The 23,272-nt window shown below is 35.8% G+C and overlaps 2 protein-coding genes across 2 annotated transcripts; both read left to right on the top strand.

Moving 5' to 3' along the window:
- The first annotated feature begins 971 nt into the window (after positions 1-971).
- On the top strand, positions 972-5,195 carry LOC116010175. Its single transcript, XM_031249458.1, has 4 exons — positions 972-1,254; positions 1,369-1,914; positions 1,981-4,317; positions 4,405-5,195. The coding sequence occupies exons 1-4, from the start codon at positions 972-974 to the stop codon at positions 5,193-5,195; spliced, it is 3,957 nt and encodes a 1,318-aa protein (XP_031105318.1).
- Positions 5,196-8,866: 3,671 nt separating this feature from the next.
- On the top strand, positions 8,867-9,485 carry LOC116010565 (calcium-binding protein KRP1-like). The gene has a single exon (XM_031250034.1). It carries the CDS (start codon positions 9,017-9,019, stop codon positions 9,356-9,358), a length of 342 nt encoding a protein of 113 aa, XP_031105894.1. The 5' UTR covers positions 8,867-9,016; the 3' UTR covers positions 9,359-9,485.
- The last annotated feature ends 13,787 nt before the right edge of the window (positions 9,486-23,272 follow it).

The raw sequence follows: 23,272 nt of genomic DNA on the forward strand, positions 1-23,272 counted from the left end.
GCTTCTAGATCTATCCGAGATCGGCTGGGGGTGCAAGGATCCTGCAATAGAGGTCCTCGTGCCCAAGCAGGAAAGGTAGTAACCAAACGACCATCCGGAGAAAGGATGGGCGAATCTGGTGGATTGGCTCCGCGTCACTCCACTAGACACAAAACACCACAAGAAGGCCTGGTGGAAAGACTCCAAAGGCAGATAGATGATTTGGAAAAGAAAGTAGAAGCAAGAGAACACTCACCAGAACCGGAGGTAAGAATGGCTGCTCCATTCTCTCCCGACTTAATGGAAGTTCCTCTTCCAAAAGACTTTCGACTACCCACCATCAAGGCCTACACTGGCACTTCAGATCCGCGTACCCATATGACAAGATACAAGGCAGCCATGGTCATGATTGGGGCAAGCGACGCCATCATGTGCAGAGCGTTCTTGTCCACTTTGGAAGGAACTGCTCAAGATTGGTTTAACACAATCCCGGACGGATCAATTCAAGCTTTTGCAGAGCTATCCAAAAGTTTCTTGTCTTATTTATACAACATAAGAAACCATTCTCACATCTCGGTGGGGTAAAGCAGGATAAGGGAGAAAGCCTGCGAGACTTCTTAAGCAAATGGAAAAAAGAAGTCAACAACGTATATGACTTCGATTCGAAGGCAGTGATTCTCATCTTCATCCAAGCACTGAGGTCAGGTGATTTCCACAAACAAATGAACGCCCATCACCCACGCTCTTATGAAGAACTCATGAGAACGGCCAACCGGTACGCAGACGCTGAGGAGGCTGACAGGAGAAAAAAGGATGAGGAGGAAGGACGAAAGAGTGGGCGACCTGATAAAGCTGGTCCGCCCAGCCAGGCACCACGACCAAACCAACCACCCTCAAAGAAGGGAAGGGATGACCAACCTCGCCTCATCCCATTACGACATCTGACACCGCTAACTCACCCAGTTAGCGTAATCTTGAATCAAGCTGAAGACATGGGGATCGTGCAATTTCCGCAAGAGTGCATGAAAGTCTCCCCAAATGCGGATCAATCCAAGTATTGCAGATTCCATAGGCAGGTGGGCCATGATACCGATGAATGCAACGTGTTAAAACGCCAGATTGAGGAGCTCATCCATAGGGGATACTTCAGACAGTTTGTCAAACGGTCAGGCCAGCAAAAGCCGGGCCAAAAGTCAAGCCAGCAACAACCTCCGCGTAATTTACCAAAAAATGTTTGGAAGAAGGATGACAGCTCCGAACCGTCATCCTCGAGTGGTAAGAAAAGGGAACACGACCAAGTTACAGTAACAGATCTCTCTGACAAAGACACATAAGAGCCCAGGAAACACAAGAAGCAGACCATACACTTCATTTACGGAGGTCCTGCAGGCGGAGACACACAAGCAGAGAGGAAGAAGTGGAGTCGCCAGTTATATGTAGGTGAGGTGGTCAGCCTTCCAAAGGGAAAAAAGCAGAGGAGGGAAGCCATTACCTTCTCTGACGATGACCTCCCAGAAGGTCCACTACCTCACCGAGATGCGTTGGTGATCAAGATGGAGATCAACGACAGCATTGTGCATCGCATACTCGTAGACACCGGAAGCTCAGTCAACGTGATGTACTACGACGCTTTCACCAAACTGGGACTCCCCAGAAATCAACTCAAAGAGGTACGGACTCCACTTTCTGGTTTTACTGGGGATTCAATAGAGACGGAGGGATCCGTGGTACTACCAGTAGAGATAGGTGTGAGCCCCAACACCTCCAGAATAAACATGGAGTTCATCGTTGTGAAACTCACATGTGCCCATAACATCATACTGGGGAGGCCAGCTCTGGAAGATCTGAAGGCGATAATTTCGATGGAGCACCTGTGCATGAAATTTCCCACGCTATACGGGATAGGAGTTGCGAGAGGAGATCAAAGAGCAGCTCGTAGCTGCTACGTCAAAGCGTGCAAGAAAATTGGACAGAAAGATCTGTAGGTCCACACCATCGCAGAAAACGTGCTGAGAGAAGAGGAGGGCTGGCCCCGAGCCGAGCCTGCATCTGATACGGAAGACGTGGTGGTCGATCCTGCACGAGCAGATAGGGTTGTAAAGATTGGTACTGGGTTGGCACCCGAACTAAGAACCCAGATAGTCGAAGTCATCCGACAGTTTAAAGAAGTTTTTGCGTGGGGTCCAGAAGACATGCCAGGTATCAATCGAAACATCATAACCCATAAGTTAGCCGTGGACTCTACCAAGAAACCAATACAACAGAGAAAGCGATACATGTCGGCTGAACGAAGGGACTTTGTGAGAAACGAGGTGGTCGCGTTGACACAAGCAGGACATGTCAAGGAGATCTATTATCCCGAGTGGTTGAGCAACATAGTCCTGGCCCCAAAAGGCTCCACGTGGAGAATGTGCGTGGATTATACAGATCTCAATAGAGCCTGCCCTATGGATCGATTCCCCTTACCAAACATAGATCAGCTGGTAGATGAGACAGCAGGTTGCGAATTGATGAGCTTCATGGATGCCTTCCATGGGTACCATCAGATATTCATGCATGAGGAAGATGCTGAGAAGACCGCGTTCACCACCCTAGAAGGCATTTTTTGCTACTTGGTCATGCCGTTCGGCCTAAAAAACGCAGGCGCAACTTACACCCGGATGGTGGCCAAGTTGTTTGGGAAAGTACTGGGACGAAACATGGAGGCATACGTAGACGACATGATTGTCAAAAGCCGTAGAGGTGCCTCTCATGTCAAAGACCTTAACGAGGTATTTTCTATTATGAGAAATTTCAATTTACGCCTGAACCCTAAGAAATGCACGTTCACAGTCAATGGGGGTAAGTTTCTGGGACTTATGATTACTAGAAATGGGATAGAACCAAACCCAGAAAAGGTAAAAACCATTCTTGACATGGAACCCCCGCGGTCCATCAAAGAAGTCCAAAGAGTCAATGGTCGCTTAGCGGCTTTGGGTCGATTTCTATCTAAATCGGCCGAACGATCCCTCCCCTTCTTCCAGATACTAAAGAAGAATAAGGGGTTTGAATGGACCCCAGAGTGTCAGTCGGCATTCGATGATTTGAAAAAATATTTGCTATCCCCGCCACTGCTTGCAAAACCAGAGGCGGGTGAAACCTTACTCTTATACCTGGGTATATCACAGGGTGCGATCAGCTCCGTGTTGGTCAAAGAGGAAGGAGGGACTCAGCGTCCCATTTACTATGTGAGCAAGGCCCTACACGATGCAGAACTACGGTACACTGCCGTGGAGAAAACAGTGTTTGCTGCGGTCACCGCCTCTAAAAGGTTGGCCCATTACTTCCAAGCTCATCCCATCCATGTACTCTCACATCAACCATTAGGGAGTTTCTTACGAAACACTAACTCTGATAGGATGGCGAGATGGGCCATGCACCTTAGCCAGTTCGACATTGAATTCAAACCAAGGCCCGCCGCCATCAAAGGTCAAGCCCTTGCAGACTTCATAGTGGAATGCACAGCCCGCGAGGTGACGGAGCAGGTGGAAAATGAAGATGGTGGATGGTGGACCTTGTCTACGGATGGCTCATCCAACAGTAAAGGTTGTGGGGGTGGAGTAGTGCTCATCACCCCAGAAGGATTCCGCGCTTACTATGCAATCAGGTTCCACTTCAAGTTATCTAACAATGAGGCAGAGTATGAGGCCCTCCTCAACGGACTGCGGTTAGCAGCAGGACTACGAGCAGAAAAAATTCGCATCCGATGTGATTCCAAGTTAGTGGTCGGTCAAGTGACTAGGGAATATGAAGCCAATGAAGGGAATATGCAAAGATACAAGGATGCAGTGCTGCGAACCTTGCGAGAATTCGAGGGGTATGAAATTCACCAAGTACCTCGAGAACAGAATGCTGACGCTGACATGCTCTCCAAGCTGAGCACTGGGATCCCCGGCCACATTCGCAAGATTGCTCGGGTTGAGGATTTGGAGACATCCAGCATCGACATCTCATGGGTCTGCCCCGTGCAATCCAGAGAGCCATGTTGGATTGACCACATCACAAAGTACAAGAAGGATGGCACTTTACCAGCGGACGAGCAAGATGCAAAGCTAACAAGGTTGCTGGCACCCAACTACGTGATATTGGAAGACAAGTTATATAAACGATCCTATAATGGCACACTCTTGAAGTGTGTATACCCTGACGAAGCAGAGTTGATGATGAGAGAAGTCCACGAAGGAGTGTGCTCCGCGCATCAAGGAGCATACACCATAGCTCGACGCATCATGCTGCAAGGTTTCTTCTGGCCAAAGATGTTGAAGGATTGCGCAGAATACGCCAAGCGATGCCCTAAGTGTCAAGAATTCCAGACATTGCCAGGATGACCCGCAACCAACTACACTCCGGTGAGCACAGCAATTCCATTCTCAAGATGGGGAATAGATTTGGTGGGAGCCCTGCCCACGGGCTCGGGAAACCGGAAGTACATTATCGTGGCCATTGACTACTTCATCAAATGGGTGGAAGCTGAACCTCTGGCTAGCATCACAGCAGCCAGGTGTAAAAAGTTTGTAGAGAAGAACATACTATGCCGCTTCGGCATCCCCATCCAAGTAATCACTGACAATGGACGTCAATTCGAAGGCAAAGAGTTCTCAGACTTTTTGACGGAATGGGGCATCAAGCACAACCATGCCAATAGAACCATCCTTGATGGTTTGAAGAGGAAATTGGAAGCAGTTGGCGGGGCGTGGGTTGAGGAACTGGACAGCATCCTTTGGACCTATTGCACAACCCCAAGGAGGGCTACTGGTGAAACTCTTTTCGCATTGAGTTACGGGTTCGAAGCTCGAGCTCCAGCAGAGGTGATGACACCGAATAGAAGGATGGAAGAATACGAGGTAGAGCAAAATGAGATCCAACAGGGAACCGATCTCAATTTCATAGATGAAAAGCGAGAAGCTGCGTTTTGTAGGATGGAAAACTACAACAGGCAGTTGAAGTCCTATCATGACGCCAAAGCTAAACCCAGGTACTTTCAAGTAGGTGATTATGTTTTGAGAAGGAGAGATGCCAGTCAACCCTTGGAAGGAGGCAAGTTCGCGAAAAAATGGGAGGGTCCGTACATCATAGACGAGGTGATTCGTCCAGGAACTTACAAGTTGATGACAGTAGGTGGCAGGTTGATTGATAGGATATGGAATTCAGAACACTTAACAAAATTTTATCAGTAGGAAGTCAAGTCCTGGTCTGTCCAGGTTGTCTTGGTCCGTCCACAGTGTTGGTTCGTCCAACCCAGATGAATAAAATTCCGTGTTTTTTGTTATATAAAGAGGGGCATCACATAAGTTAAAATATATATATATATATATATATATATATCGAGGTCCCACCTCGGCACAAAGCCGAGGTGAAACCTCAGCATGGTGCCGAAGTGGAACCTCGGCACAACGCCGAGGTGAAACCTTGGCCCAGTGCCGAGGTCCCACCTCGGCACAATACTGAGGTGAAACCTCGGCCCAGTGCCGAGGTCGAAAAAAAAAAAAAACACGCACCGTGACTTCGGCCCAGCACCGAGGCACTGTCACGGACCGTGACCTCGGCGCTGGCCGAGATCACGTACCGTGACTTCGGCACTGGCCGAAGTCACGCTACGACATGACCTCGGCCTAGCGCCGAGGTCACGCACCGTGACTTCGGCGCTGGCCGAAGTCACATCGCGGCGTGACTTCGGCCCAGCGCTGAGGTCATGCGACCTCGGCCCCGTGCCGAAGTCACAGTTGCGTGACTTCGGCTAGGGCCGAAGTCACGCTTCGGCGTGACCTCGACCTAGCGCCGAGGTCACGCACCGTGACTTCGGCGCTGGCCGAGGTCACGCCCGTGACCTCGGCACTGGCCGAAGTCACATCGCGGCGTGACTTCGGCCCAGCGCCAAGGTCATGTGACCTCGGCCCCGTGCCGAAGTCACAGTTGTGTGACCCGGCACGGTGCCGAGGTGAGGATGCGTAAAAAAAAAAAAATTGAACTTACCAGGATTATTGGAAGCAGACTGCAATCAGTAGGTTGAATGAAGGAGGAGGGTTGATTGCAACAGAAGGAGGAGGGTTTTTATACAAAATCTTGTATAAGGAAACCCAATATTCCTAATATCATCAGGATTTCTGAAACAAATCTCCTAAAACAAATCTTGGCACATATTTTCAAGATTCTAAGGGGGTATCCCGGATAATTAGGGAAGATGAACTCAAAAAAAAATAAAAATCGAAGTCACGCCCGTGGTCTCGGTCCCGTGCCGAAGTCATAACACCGTAACCAGGCACGGGGCTGAAGTAAAAAAAAAAAAAACACGGTTCGAAGTAAACGTTTTATTTTATTCCAATAACATTCAATGCCATCACGCACTATTACACTTCAAACTACTAACTCCTACTCAAGAATCTAGGCCTTCGAGGACTTAGGATACTCCACTGCCAAAGGGAGCTCATCCTCAGGCACAAGGACGATGGCCATACTTTCTTCCACGTGAGCTTGTTTCGGTTGCTTCACGGCATCCTTCTCTTCTTCCCCATCTGATGGAAGGGTTAGTGGATCCTCAACGGTATCCCCAACTTCGTGCCCACCCTCCTTCCTCTGCCTCAACTTCTCACGTCTGGCCAGCTCCATCAAACGGAACGATCGGTGCCTCTTCGTCCCCGCACTTGTTTTAGCAGCACTTGCTCTCTTTGGACTCATGATAAACCGCTGAGCTAACGTAATGAGGAAGGGTGAAAGACACAGATTCTGAGAGGGTCCTTATATACATACGAAGCCGGCCCATACAAGGAAACAAAATCGCAGGGAAATTAGGAAATATTCCACAAATCTGTGAAGTTTCCATCCGGTAAAATTTCCTTCCAGAATCCAACATACCAAAATTTCAGCACAAGTGACAGGCTGATACTCCCTAACTACCTCCGCTATTCTCGCTAGCTAGGGAGTGGGGGGCTGGTGACAGGGTAATTGGGTACCCGACCCGGAACCGTTGACCAAGACAGTTGCCGTTCAAACTACCCAAGACACCTCACTCCTCAGCATCAATGCGCAACAGTCAAACTCCTCAGCATTGATGGCCAACGTTCAGCTCTTCAGCATTGATGACCGACGTTCAGCTCCTCAGCATTCAACACCTCAGGTATTGATGTCCAACGTTCAACTCCTCATCAATGCTCCGCTACTGAGCTGAAGGGAATAAAAAGACTCACAACCACATAGTGAGGGACGACACTTCCTACGACACTTGAACTTAGACAAAACACATTCTGAACTCAATTGTATACTGAGCACTGCACTCAAACACTGTACTCAACATTGTATTCAGATACTCAATAATACTCAGATTACATACCCGGTAACACATTATTACCGTCAGTAACTTTATGAATTAGTAAAGTTACTAATTCATGAACTCGTAGTAGTGATATTATAAACATGTAGTTTTTTTTTTTTGAAATGAACATATAGTTGTTAATTAATGAAAATGTAATAGTAACTTTATGAATTAGTATAATATTTATACTATGGGTGTGGATGAGATGATGTTGGTCTCTTTCAATTTAAATAAAGATTTTGAGTTAGGTATCTTTGATTGAGGAAATTTGTTCTTAGACAAAAGAAAATGTGATTCTAATATTTCCCATTATCAAATGAGATAATTAAAGTTTAACCAGGTTGTACATACATTATTATTATTACCAAGGTATTCTCTATTGCATTCTACCTATCTTATTTAGGGTGCGTTTGGTTCGTACATGGGAATCAGAATCGGAATGAGTATCAAATACTTGGTAATGGTAATGGGTTTTGGTGAAAGTATTTAGCATGTTTGGTAGTTGGGTGGAATGGGAATGATTATTAATAGTTGGGGAAGAAATGATGAAGGGAGATGAAATCCTTATTTAATAAGGGTATGAGTTTTGCCATTAATGGGGTATTCCAAACCCATAGTAACATCCACAAAACCTATCAACCAAACACTAGCAATCACTTTGATACCCATACCTTATGCCTAAACCCTCCAACCAAACACACCCTTACTTGTATTATTCATGGTCAATTCACACTTAGCTTATTTTTTGTTAAATTTTAAATAATTTTTTTTATAATTCTTAGATTTACCATTTTGTATTTAATGATACTTTTAATATGCTTTACATTACACATTAATATATATTAAACTAAATATGATTAAAACAAAATAAAGTTCAAATATTTTGAGTCAAATTTCATTAACTAAAACCGAATATGGATTAATTTAACTCATCTTATAAAAGAACTTATCAATATGGATCATATGATAAAATATTTTATTTTAACTTGATATTCAATGTTATAAAGTTGTCCACTTCTTAAAATTAATTAAAAATGACGAAATTTCTGCAATAAAGATGTTCGCTTGTCCAAATTGGACGAAATTATCAACACCGTCGTGGAAAATAAGAAAAATAATTCTAAGCACATGGACCACACAATTTTAGCAGCCCCTATATGTGTTGCCGTAAGAGCTGACATGAGACTATGAGAGGGGATATGGTCAATCTCATACCAGGATTTAAAAAAAGAAAAAAAAAAGACAAAAGAAATAAGAAAATATGCATTTTAGTCTCTCTCTCACACACACATGTATTTATTATTTATTTAAATCTTCAAGTTTTCATCCTTTCATCATTGATTATCAAAATAAGGGGGAGAAAAGTGTTATTTGGGTATATAATGACAAATATACCCCTGGGAAGCCTGTTTGACCCGATCAAGTGGCGAGTTGCCAGTTGGCTACCGCTATTGAAAGTTGAAAGCGGAAGGCAATTTCTTAGGTCAATTGGCAAGCAAAGTGAACTTCGCGTTAACCTTCTGTTTCTTAGTTGTATTCTCCTTTGGAATCATTCTCATGGCTTCTCCGAAATTCCCATTCCCCCTTTCTCCTCTCCCTATTTATTCACACGTACCCTAATTCCCCCTCCCCACAAACACAAATTAAATTGCACATACACAATATACCTCAATTCTTCTTTGCACAGTAATGGAATCTAAATCCGAGTCAAATTTCCAAGATTTCTTGCCCCTCATGGCTGAAAAGCTAGGCGGGGATGGGCTGATAGGCGAGCTGTGCAATGGGTTTCAGCTGCTGATGGATAGGGAGAAAGGGGTCATCACTTTCGACAGTCTCAAGAACAACTCTGCTCTGCTGGGCTTGCAAGATCTCACCGACGACGATCTGTGGAGCATGCTCCGGCAAGGGGATTTCGACGGCGATGGGGCTCTCAACCAGATGGAGTTCTGTGTGCTCATGTTTCGATTGAGCCCTGAGTTAATGGAGCACTCTCAGTTTTTGTTAGAAGAGGCTCTTCAAGACCTGCTCTAATAAGATTGAGCTACTGTAATTTTTAACTCTGTTGTTAACACGATTCTTTGTAATCTGCATACTTTTGTTTTGGATCATATCCCACATACGATTAATTGAAAGAAAATTCATTTGTTTCGAATATGAATTCCAGCTTCAATTGCAGTGCTACTAGAAAATGGTAAACCAAAAGGTTATATATATAGCTGTGATTTCAAGAAAATTCATCCAATCACTCACCCAGAACTCTTTGAATTCGGAAAATTTTCTCTTTGGTTTAAAGATTGGACAATAAATCATAGTGGCGTGTTACAGTTTACGATTTCCCTATCAGATTCAGCAGCCAAAACTGAACAAATCTGGATTTTGCTGAATTTTAGCAATGAATTGGCTGACTTGAGTTCTGAAGTTGAGACAATTCTCTACCCTGCTTCCCAAAACAGAGCTAACAGATTTTGGGGTGGAATAGGAACAAGATCAAGGCACTATTGTCAAATAGACATCAATTAGGCTCTCAAAATATTTAAAGTTGCAATTTCGTACATAAACATGTCAGTTCATCAAGGCATATAAACTGTTTATTTTTTGAAAGCAGGCATATAACCTGTTAGTGACATGTAATACCAGGTAAATTTAAATGTCACTTTTTTTGCATAAAATGTGTCAAATAGCCATCAATTAGGCTCTCAAAGTATTTAACGTTGCAATTTGGTACATAAACATGTCAATTTAGTTTATCAAAACAAAACTACCTGTTAGTGACTTATAATAACATGTAAATATAAATGTCACTTTTTTTAGCATAAAATGTGTCAAATAGGACATCGAACTTTATCTGAAAAATCAATTAGGCACTCAAACCTTTTAAAATTGCAATTTGGTTCATAAACATGTCAATCAAGTTTATCAAGGCATAATTACCTGTTAGTGACCTGTAATAACAGGTAAATGTAAATGTCCCTTTTTAAGTATAAAATGTGACAAATAGGCCATCGAACTTTATCTGAAAAATCAATTAGGCACTCAAACCTTTTAAAATTGCAATTTGGTACATAAACATGTCAATCAAGTTTATCAAGGCATGATTACCTGTTAGTAACCTGTAATACCAGGTAAATTTAAATATCACTTTTTTTGAACAAAATGTGTCAAATAGGCATCAATTATGCTCTGAAACTACTTAAAGTTGCAATTTGGTACATAAACATGCCAATTTAGTTAATCAAGCCATAATTACCTGTTAGTGACTTGTAATAACAGGTAAATGTAAATGTCACTTTTTTAGCATAAAATGTGTCAACTAAACCATTGAACTTTATCTGAAAAATCAATTAGGCACTCAAACATTTTAAAATTACAATTAGGTACATAGACATGTCGATTTAGTTTAAAAGACATAATTACCTGTTAGTGACTTGCAATACCAGGTAAATTTAAATGTCACTTTTTTTGCTTAAAATGTGTCAAATAGGCATCAATTAGGCTCTCAAACTATTTAAAGTTGCAATTTGGTACATAAACATGCCAATTTAGTTCATCAAAGCATAATTACCTATTAGTGACCTGTAATAAGAGGTAAATGTAAATATCACTTTTTTAGCAGAATATGTGTCAAATAGTCCGTCGAACTTTATCTGAAAAATCAATCAGGCACTCAAACCTTTTAAAATTGCAATTAGGTACATAGACATGTCAATTTAGTTTATAAGGCATAATTATCTGTTAGTGACCTGTAATACCAGGTAAATTTAAATGTCACTTTTTTTGCTTAAAATGTGTCAAATAGGCATCAATTAGGCTCTCAAACTATTTAAAGTTGCAATTTGGTACATAAACATGCCAATTTAGTTCATCAAAGCATAATTACCTATTAGTGACCTGTAATAAGAGGTAAATGTAAATATCACTTTTTTAGCAGAATATGTGTCAAATAGTCCGTCGAACTTTATCTGAAAAATCAATCAGGCACTCAAACCTTTTAAAATTGCAATTAGGTACATAGACATGTCAATTTAGTTTATAAGGCATAATTATCTGTTAGTGACCTGTAATACCAGGTAAATTTAAATGTCACTTTTTTTGCTTAAAATGTGTCAAATAGGCATCAATTAGGCTCTCAAACTATTTAAAGTTGCAATTTGGTACATAAACATGCCAATTTAGTTCATCAAAGCATAATTACCTATTAGTGACCTGTAATAAGAGGTAAATGTAAATATCACTTTTTTAGCAGAATATGTGTCAAATAGTCCGTCGAACTTTATCTGAAAAATCAATCAGGCACTCAAACCTTTTAAAATTGCAATTAGGTACATAGACATGTCAATTTAGTTTATAAGGCATAATTATCTGTTAGTGACCTGTAATACCAGGTAAATTTAAATGTCACTTTTTTTGCTTAAAATGTGTCAAATAGGCATCAATTAGGCTCTCAAACTATTTAAAGTTGCAATTTGGTACATAAACATGCCAATTTAGTTCATCAAAGCATAATTACCTATTAGTGACCTGTAATAAGAGGTAAATGTAAATATCACTTTTTTAGCAGAATATGTGTCAAATAGTCCGTCGAACTTTATCTGAAAAATCAATCAGGCACTCAAACCTTTTAAAATTGCAATTAGGTACATAGACATGTCAATTTAGTTTATAAGGCATAATTATCTGTTAGTGACCTGTAATACCAGGTAAATTTAAATGTCACTTTTTTTGCTTAAAATGTGTCAAATAGGCATCAATTAGGCTCTCAAACTATTTAAAGTTGCAATTTGGTACATAAACATGCCAATTTAGTTCATCAAAGCATAATTACCTATTAGTGACCTGTAATAAGAGGTAAATGTAAATATCACTTTTTTAGCAGAATATGTGTCAAATAGTCCGTCGAACTTTATCTGAAAAATCAATCAGGCACTCAAACCTTTTAAAATTGCAATTAGGTACATAGACATGTCAATTTAGTTTATAAGGCATAATTATCTGTTAGTGACCTGTAATACCAGGTAAATTTAAATGTCACTTTTTTTGCTTAAAATGTGTCAAATAGGCATCAATTAGGCTCTCAAACTATTTAAAGTTGCAATTTGGTACATAAACATGCCAATTTAGTTCATCAAAGCATAATTACCTATTAGTGACCTGTAATAAGAGGTAAATGTAAATATCACTTTTTTAGCAGAATATGTGTCAAATAGTCCGTCGAACTTTATCTGAAAAATCAATCAGGCACTCAAACCTTTTAAAATTGCAATTAGGTACATAGACATGTCAATTTAGTTTATAAGGCATAATTATCTGTTAGTGACCTGTAATACCAGGTAAATTTAAATGTCACTTTTTTTGCTTAAAATGTGTCAAATAGGCATCAATTAGGCTCTCAAACTATTTAAAGTTGCAATTTGGTACATAAACATGCCAATTTAGTTCATCAAAGCATAATTACCTATTAGTGACCTGTAATAAGAGGTAAATGTAAATATCACTTTTTTAGCAGAATATGTGTCAAATAGTCCGTCGAACTTTATCTGAAAAATCAATCAGGCACTCAAACCTTTTAAAATTGCAATTAGGTACATAGACATGTCAATTTAGTTTATAAGGCATAATTATCTGTTAGTGACCTGTAATACCAGGTAAATTTAAATGTCACTTTTTTTGCTTAAAATGTGTCAAATAGGCATCAATTAGGCTCTCAAACTATTTAAAGTTGCAATTTGGTACATAAACATGCCAATTTAGTTCATCAAAGCATAATTACCTATTAGTGACCTGTAATAAGAGGTAAATGTAAATATCACTTTTTTAGCAGAATATGTGTCAAATAGTCCGTCGAACTTTATCTGAAAAATCAATCAGGCACTCAAACCTTTTAAAATTGCAATTAGGTACATAGACATGTCAATTTAGTTTATAAGGCATAATTACCTGTTAGTGACCTATAATAACAGGTAAATGTAAATGTCCCTTTTTTAGCATAAAATGTGTCAAATTAACCATTGAACTTTATCTGAAAAATCAATTAGGCACTCAAACCTTTTAAAATTACAATTAGGTACATAGACATGTCGATTTAGTTTAAAAGACATAATTACCTGTTAGTGACTTGCAATACCAGGTAAATTTAAATGTCACTTTTTTTTTTTTTTGCATAGAATGTGTCAAATAGGCATCAATTAGGCTNAATTAGGTACATAGACATGTCGATTTAGTTTAAAAGACATAATTACCTGTTAGTGACTTGCAATACCAGGTAAATTTAAATGTCACTTTTTTTTTTTTGCATAGAATGTGTCAAATAGGCATCAATTAGGCTCTCAAAATATTTAAAGTTGCAATTTGGTACATAGACATGCCAATTTAGTTTAAAAGACATAATTACCTGTTAGTGACCTGCAATACCAGGTAAATTTAAATGTCAATTTTTTTTGCATAGAATGTGTCAAATAGGCATCAATTAGGCTCTCAAAATATTTAAAGTTGCAATTTGGTACATAAACATGTCAATCTAGTTTATCAAGGCATAATTACTTGTTAGTGACCTGTAATACCAGGTAAATTTAAAGGTTTCTTTTTTTTGAACAAAATGTGTCAACTAGGCATCAATTAGGCTCTCAAACTATTTAAAGTTGCAATTTGGTACATAAACATGCCAATTTAGTTCATCAAAGCATAATTACCTATTAGTGACCTGTAATAACAGGTAAATGTAAATGTCACTTTTTAGCATAAAATGTGTCAACTAGGCATCAATTAGGCTCTCAAACTATTTAAAGTTGCAATTTGGTACATAAACATGCCAATTTAGTTCATCAAAGCATAATTACCTATTAGTGACCTGTAATAACACGTAATGGAAATGTCACTTTTTTAGCATAAAATGTGTCAAATAGGCCATCGAATTTTATCTGAAAAATCAATTAGGCACTCAAACCTTTTAAAATTGCAATTAGGTACATAAACATGTCAATTTAGTTTATAAGGCATAATTATCTGTTAGTGACCTGTAATACCAGGTAAATTTAAATGTCACTTTTTTTGCATAAAATGTGTCAAATAGGCATCAATTAGGCTCTCAAAGTATTTAACGTTGCAATTTGGTACATAAACATGCCAATTTAGTTCATCAAAGCATAATTACCTATTAGTGACCTGTAATAACACGTAATGGAAATGTCACTTTTTTAGCATAAAATGTGTCAAATAGGCCATCGAATTTTATCTGAAAAATCAATTAGGCATTCAAACCATTTAAAATTGCAATTAGGTACATAATCATGTCAATTTAGTTTATAAGGCATAATTATCTGTTAGTGACCTGTAATACCAGGTAAATTTAAATGTCATTTTTTTTTTGCATAAAATGTGTCAAATAGGCATCAATTAGGCTCTCAAAGTATTTAACGTTGCAATTTGGTACATAAACATGCCAATTTAGTTCATCAAAGCATAATTACCTATTAGTGACCTGTAATAACACGTAATGGAAATGTCACTTTTTTAGCATAAAATGTGTCAAATAGGCCATCGAATTTTATCTGAAAAATCAATTAGGCATTCAAACCATTTAAAATTGCAATTAGGTACATAATCATGTCAATTTAGTTTATAAGGCATAATTATCTGTTAGTGACCTGTAATACCAGGTAAATTTAAATGTCACTTTTTTTGCATAAAATGTGTCAAATAGGCATCAATTAGGCTCTCAAAGTATTTAACGTTGCAATTTGGTACATAAACATGTCAATTTAGTTTATCTAAACATAATTACCTTTTAGTGACCTATAATAACAGGTAACTATAAGTGTCACTTTTTTAGCATAAAATGTGTCAAATAGGCCATCGAACTTTATCTGAAAAATCAATTAGGCACTCTAACCTTTTAAAATTGCAATTAGGAACATAAACATATCAATTTAGTTTATAAGGCATAATTACCTGTTAGTGACTTGCAATACCAAGTAAATTTAAATGTCACTTTTTTTTGCATAAAATGTGTCAAATATGCATGACTTAGGGTCTCAAACTTTTTAAAGTTTCAATTAAATAAATAAACATGTCAATTTAGTTAATCAAGGCATAATTACCTGTTAGTGACCTATAATAACAGGTAAATGTAAATGTCACTTTTTTTTGCATAAAATGTGTCAAATATGCATGACTTAGGGTCTCAAACTTTTTAAAGTTTCAATTAAATAAATAAACATGTCAATTTAGTTAATCAAGGCATAATTACCTGTTAGTGACCTATAATAACAGGTAAATGTAAATGTCACTTTTTTTTGCATAAAATGTGTCAAATATGCATGACTTAGGGTCTCAAACTTTTTAAAGTTTCAATTAAATAAATAAACATGTCAATTTAGTTCATCAAGGCATAATTACTTGTTAGTGACCTATAATAACAGGTAAATGTAAAAATGTCACTTTTTTTAGCATAAAATATGTCAAATAGGCCTTCGAACTTTATCTGAAAAATCAATTAGGCACTCAAACGTTTTAAAATTGTAATTAGGTACATAAACATGTTAATTTAGTTCATGAAGGCGTAATTACCTGTATTACCAGGTAAATGTAAATGTCACCTTTTTTTTTTTTTTTTTTTTTGTTTTTGCATAAAATGTGTCAAATAAACCATTGAACTTTATCTGAAAAATCAATTAGGCACTTAAACCTTTTAAAATTATAATTAGGTACATAGACATGTCAATTTAGTTTATAAGGCATAATATCCTGTTAGTGACTTGTAATAACAGGTAATTTTAAATGTCACTTTTTCTGCATAAAATGTGTAAAATACGCATCAATTAGGGTCTCAAACATTTTATAGTTGCTATTAAATAAATAAACATGTCAATTTAGTTAATCAAGGCATAATTACCTGTTAGTGACCTATAATAACAGGTAAATGTAATAAATACATGTCACCTTAAAATGTGTCTAATAGGCCATCGAACTTTACCTGAAAAATCAATTACGCCCTCAAACTTTTTAAAGTTGCTATTAAATACATAAACATGTCAATTTAGTTAATCAAGGCATAATTACCTGTTAGTGACCTATAATAACAGGTAAATGTAAATGTCACTTTTTAGCATAAAATGTGTCTAATAGGCCATCGAACTTTACCTGAAAAATCAATTACGCCCTCAAACTTTTTAAAGTTGCAATTAGGTACGTAAATATGTCAATTTTGTTTATTAAGGCGTCAATTAGGTACGTAAATATGTCAATTTTGTTTATTAAGGCGTAATTACCTGTTAGTGACCTGTAATACCAGGTAAATTTAAATGTCATTTTTTTTTTTGCATAAAATGTGTCAAATAGGCATCAATTAGACTCTCAAGCTATTTAAAGTTGCAATTTGGTACATAAACATGCCAATTTAGTTCATCACGACATAATTACCTGTTAGTGACCTGTAATAACAGGTAAATGTAAATGTCACTTTTTTAGCATAAAATGTGTCAAATAGGCCATCGAACTTTATCTGAAAAATCAATTAGGCACTCAAACCTTTTAAAATTGCAATTAGCTAGATAAACATGTCAATTTAGATTATAAGACATAATTATCTATTAGTGACATGCAATAACAGGTAAATTTAAATGTCACTTTTTTTGCATAAAATGTGTCAAATAGGTATCAATTACGCTCTCAAACTATTTAAAGTTGCAATTTGATACATAAACATGCCAATTTAGTTCATCACGTCATAATTACCTGTTAGTGACCTGTAATAACTGGTTAAGGTAAATGTCACTTTTTAGCATAAAATGTGTCAAATAGGCCTTCGAACTTTATCTGAAAAATCAATTAGGCACTCAAACCTTTTAAAATTGCAATTAGGTACATAAACATGTCAATTTAGTTTATAAGGCATAATTACTTGTTAGTGACCTGTAATACCAGGTAAATTTATGTGTCACTTTTTCTGCTTAAAATGTGTCAAATAGGCATCAATTAGGCTCTCAAACTTTTTAAATGTTGCAATTAAATAAATAAACATGTCAATTTAGTTAATCAAGGCATAATTACCTGTTAGTGACCTGTAATAACATGTAAATGTAAATGTCACTTTTTTAGCATAAAATGTGTCAAATTAACCATTGAACTTTATCTGAAAAATCAATTAGGCACTCAAACCTTTTAAAATTACAATTAGGTACATAGACATGTCAATTTAGTTTAAAAGACATAATTACCTGTTAGTGACCTGCAATACCAGGTAAATTTAAATGTCAATTTTTTTTGCATAGAATGTGTCAAATAGGCATCAATTAGGCTCTCAAAATATTTAAAGTTGCAATTTGGTACATAAACATGTCAATCTAGTTTATCAAGGCATAATTACCTGTTAGTGACCTGTAATACCAGGTAAATTTAAATGTCTCTTTTTTGAACAAAATGTGTCAGATAGGAATCAATTAGGCTCTCAAACTTTTTAAAGTTGAAATTTGGTACATAAACATGCCAATTTAGTTTATCAAAGCATAATTACCTATTAGTGACCTGTAATAACCCGTAATGTAAATGTCACTTTTTGTACATAAAATAGGTCATCGAACTTTATCTGAAAAATCAATTAGGCACTGTAACCTTTTAAAATTGCAATTAGATACATAAACATGTCAATCTAGTTTATATGACATAATTAGCTATTAGTGACATGTAATACCAGGTAAATTTAAATGTCATTTTTTTTTTGCATAAAATGTGAAAAAAGGCATCAAGGCTCTCAAAGTATTTAACATTGCAATTTGAAACATAAACATGCCAATTTAGTTTATCAAAACATAATCACCTGCTAGTGACCTATAATAACAGGTAAATATAAACGTCACTTTTTTAGCATAAAATGTGTCAAATAGGCCATCGAACTTTATCTGAAAAATTAATTAGGCACTCAAACCTTTTAAAATTGCAATTACGTACATAAACATGTCAATTTAGTTTATAAGGCATAATTACCTGTTACTGACCTGTAATACTAGGTAAATTTAAATGTCATTTTTTTTTGCATAAAATGTGTCAAATAGGCATCAATTAGGCTCTCAAACTATTTAACGTTGCAATTTGGTACAGAAACATGCCAATTTAGTTCATCAAGACATAATTACCTATTAGTGACCTATAATAACAGGTAAATGTAAATGTCACTTTTTAGCATAAAATGTGTCTAATAGGCCATCGAACTTTACCTGAAAAATCAATTACGCCCTCAAACTTTTTAAAGTTGCAATTAGGTACGTAAATATGTCAATTTTTTTTATTAAGGCGTAATTACCTGTTAGTGACCTGTAATACCAGGTAAATTTAAATGTCATTTTTTTTTTGCATAAAATGTGTCAAATAGGCCATCGAACTTTACCTGAAAAATCAATTAGGCCCTCAAACCTTTTAAAATTGCAATTAGGTACATAAATATGTCAATTTAGTTTATAAGGCATAATTACCTGTTAGTGACCTGTCTTACCAGGTAAATTTAAATGTCAATTTTTTTTTAATATAATGTGTCAAATAGGCATCAATTAGGCTCTCAAACTATTTAAAGTTGCAATTTGATACATAAACATGCCAATTTAGTTCATCACGACATAATTACCTATTAGTGACCTATAATAACAGGTAAATGTAAATGTCACTTTTTAGCATAAAATGTGTCTAATAGGCCATCGAACTTTACCTGAAAAATCAATTAGGCCCTCAAACCTTTTAAAATTGCAATTAGGTACATAAATATGTCAATTTAGTTTATAAGGCATAATTACCTGTTAGTGACCTGTCTTACCAGGTAAATTTAAATGTCAATTTTTTTTTAATATAATGTGTCAAATAGGCATCAATTAGGCTCTCAAACTATTTAAAGTTGCAATTTGATACATAAACATGCCAATTTAGTTCATCACGACATAATTACCTATTAGTGACCTATAATAACAGGTAAATGTAAATGTCACTTTTTAGCATAAAATGTGTCTAATAGGCCATCGAACTTTACCTGAAAAATCAATTAGGCCCTCAAACCTTTTAAAATTGCAATTAGGTACATAAATATGTCAATTTAGTTTATAAGGCATAATTACCTGTTAGTGACCTGTCTTACCAGGTAAATTTAAATGTCAATTTTTTTTTAATATAATGTGTCAAATAGGCATCAATTAGGCTCTCAAACTATTTAAAGTTGCAATTTGATACATAAACATGCCAATTTAGTTCATCACGACATAATTACCTATTAGTGACCTATAATAACAGGTAAATGTAAATGTCACTTTTTAGCATAAAATGTGTCTAATAGGCCATCGAACTTTACCTGAAAAATCAATTAGGCCCTCAAACCTTTTAAAATTGCAATTAGGTACATAAATATGTCAATTTAGTTTATAAGGCATAATTACCTGTTAGTGACCTGTCTTACCAGGTAAATTTAAATGTCAATTTTTTTTTAATATAATGTGTCAAATAGGCATCAATTAGGCTCTCAAACTATTTAAAGTTGCAATTTGATACATAAACATGCCAATTTAGTTCATCACGACATAATTACCTATTAGTGACCTATAATAACAGGTAAATGTAAATGTCACTTTTTAGCATAAAATGTGTCTAATAGGCCATCGAACTTTACCTGAAAAATCAATTAGGCCCTCAAACCTTTTAAAATTGCAATTAGGTACATAAATATGTCAATTTAGTTTATAAGGCATAATTACCTGTTAGTGACCTGTCTTACCAGGTAAATTTAAATGTCAATTTTTTTTTAATATAATGTGTCAAATAGGCATCAATTAGGCTCTCAAACTATTTAAAGTTGCAATTTGATACATAAACATGCCAATTTAGTTCATCACGACATAATTACCTATTAGTGACCTATAATAACAGGTAAATATAAACGTCACTTTTTTAGCATAAAATGTGTCAAATAGGCCATCGAACTTTATCTGAAAAATTAATTAGGCACTCAAACCTTTTAAAATTGCAATTTCGTACATAAAATGTCAATCTAGTTTATCAAGGCATAATTACCTGTTAGTGACCTGTAATACCAGGTAAATTTAAATGTCACTTTTTTTTTAATATAATGTGTCAAATAGGCATCAATTAGGCTCTCAAACTATTTAAAGTTGCAATTTGGTACATAAATATGCCAATTTAGTTCATCAAATAAAGCATAATTACCTATTAGTGATCTGTAAAAACACGTAATGTAAATGTCACTTTTTTAGCATAAAATGTGTCAAATATGCCATCGAACTTTATCTGAAAAATTAATTAGGCACTCAAACCTTTTAAAATTGCAATTACGTACATAAACATGTCAATTTAGTTTATAAGGCATAATTACCTGTTAGTAACCTGTAATACCAGGTAAATTTAAATGTCACTTTTTTTTGTGTGCATAAAATGTGTCAAATAGGCATCAATTAGGCTCTCAAACTATTTAACGTTGCAATTTGGTACATAAACATGTCAATTTAGTTTATCAAATCATAATTACCTGTTAGTGACCTATAATAACAGGTAAATATAAATGTCACTTTTTTAGCATAAAATTGGTCAAATAGGCCATCGAGCTTTATCTGAAAAATCTATTAGGCACTCAAACCTTTTAAAATTGCAATTAGGTACATAAATATGTCAATTTAGTTTATAAGGCATAATTACCTGTTAGTGACTTGTAATACCAGGTAAATTTAAATGTCACTTTTTTTTTTGCATAAAATGTGTCAAATAGGCATCAATTAGGCTCTCAAACTATTTAACGTTGCAATTTGGTACATAAACATGCCAATTTAGTTCATCACGACATAATTACCTATTAGTGATACTTAATAACTGGTACATGTAAATGTCACTTTTTTAGCATAAAATGTGTCAAATAGGCCATCGAACTTTATCTGAAAAATCAATTAGGCTCTCAAACCTTTTAAAATTGCAATTAGCTACATAAACAAGTCAATTTAGTTTATAAGACATAATTACATGTTAGAGACCTGCAATACCAGTTAAATTTAAATGTCACTTTTTTGCATAAAATGTGTCAAATAGGCATCAATTAGGCTATCAAACTATTCAAAGTTGCAATTTGATACATAAACATGCCAATCTAGTTTATCAAGGCATAGTTACCTGTTAGTTACCTGTAATACCAGGTAAATTTAAATGTCACATTTTTTTTAATATAATGTGTCAAATAGGCATCAATTAGGCTCTCAAACTATTTAAAGTTGCAATTTGGTACATAAACATGCCAATTTAGTTCATCAAAGCATAATTACCTATTAGTGACTTGTAAATTTAGTTCATCAAAGCATAATTACCTATTAGTGACTTGTAATAACACGTAATGTTAATGTCACTTTTTAAGCTTAAAATGTGTCAAAACGTAATGTTAATGTCACTTTTTAAGCTTAAAATGTGTCAAATATGCCATCGAACTTTATCTGAAAAATCAATTAGGCACTCAAACCGTTTAAAATTTCAATTAGGTACATAAACATATCAATTTAGTTTATAAGGCATAATTATCTGTTAGTGACCTGTAATACCAGGTAAATTTAAATGTCACTTTTTTTTTTTTGCATAAAATGTGTCAAATAGGCATCAATTAGGCTCTCAAAGTTTTTAACGTTGCAATTTGGTACATAAACACGCCAATTTAGTTTATCAAAACATAATTACCAGTTAGTGACCTGTAATACCATGTAAATTTAAATGTCACTTTTTTTTTGCATAAAATGTGTCAAATAGGCATCAATTAGGCTCTCAAAGTATTTAACGTTGCAATTTGGTACATAAACATGTCAATCTAGTTTATCAAGGCATAATTACCTGTTAGTGCCCTGTAATACCAAGTAAATTTAAATGTCTCTTTTTTTTTTTTAATATAATGTGTCAAATAGGCATCAATTAGGCTCTCAAACTATTTAACGTTGCAATTTGGTACATAAACATGTCAATCTAGTTTATCAAGGCATAATTACCTGTTAGTGCCCTGTAATACCAAGTAAATTTAAATGTCTCTTTTTTTTTTTTAATATAATGTGTCAAATAGGCATCAATTAGGCTCTCAAACTATTTAAAGTTGCAATTTGGTACATAAACATGTCAATCTAGTTTATCAAAGCATAATTACCTGTTAGTGACCTGTAATACCAGGTAAATTTAAATGTCACCTTTTTTTTTGCATAAAATGTGTCAATTAGGCATCACTTAGGCTCCCAAACTATTTAACGTTGCAATTTGGTACATAAACATGTCAATTTAGTTTATCAAAGCAGAATTACCTGTTAGTGACCTGTAATACCAGGGAAATTTAAATGTCACCTTTTTTTTGCATAGAATGTGTCAATTAGGCATCACTTAGGCTCCCAAACTATTTAACGTTGCAATTTGGTACATAAACATGTCAATTTAGTTTATAAGGCATAATAACCTGTTAGTGACCTGTAATACCAGGTAAATTTAAATGTCATTCTTTTGTGCATAAAATGTGTCAAATAGGCATCAATTAGGCTATCAAACTATTCAAAGTTGCAATTTGATACATAAACATGCCAATCTAGTTTATCAAGGCATAGTTACCTGTTAGTTACCTGTAATACCAGGTAAATTTAAATGTCACATTTTTTTAATATAATGTGTCAAATAGGCATCAATTAGGCTCTCAAACTATTTAAAGTTGCAATTTGGTACATAAACATGCCAATTTAGTTCATCAAAGCATAATTACCTATTAGTGACTTGTAATAACACGTAATGTTAATGTCACTTTTTAAGCTTAAAATGTGTCAAATATGCCATCGAACTTTATCTGAAAAATCAATTAGGCACTCAAACCGTTTAAAATTGCAATTAGGTACATAAACATATCAATTTAGTTTATAAGGCATAATTATCTATTAGTGACCTGTAATACCAGGTAAATTTAAA

Source organism: Ipomoea triloba, chromosome 2 (genome assembly GCF_003576645.1).
Source record: "Ipomoea triloba cultivar NCNSP0323 chromosome 2, ASM357664v1".
Taxonomy (NCBI): Eukaryota; Viridiplantae; Streptophyta; class Magnoliopsida; order Solanales; family Convolvulaceae; genus Ipomoea; species Ipomoea triloba.

What these genes read in the sequence shown, in the direction of transcription:
- LOC116010565 (XM_031250034.1), top strand. Translation starts at nt 9,017, where the DNA reads ATGGAATCTAAATCCGAGTCAAATTTCCAAGATTTCTTGCCCCTCATG.
- LOC116010175 (XM_031249458.1), top strand. Translation starts at nt 972, where the DNA reads ATGGGGATCGTGCAATTTCCGCAAGAGTGCATGAAAGTCTCCCCAAAT. An exon ending in AGGAGATCAAAGAGCAGCTC is followed by an intron (nt 1,915 to 1,980) that starts GTAGCTGCTACG and finishes ACACCATCGCAG; the next exon opens with AAAACGTGCTGAGAGAAGAG. An exon ending in CGCCAAGCGATGCCCTAAGT is followed by an intron (nt 4,318 to 4,404) that starts GTCAAGAATTCC and finishes GATGGGGAATAG; the next exon opens with ATTTGGTGGGAGCCCTGCCC.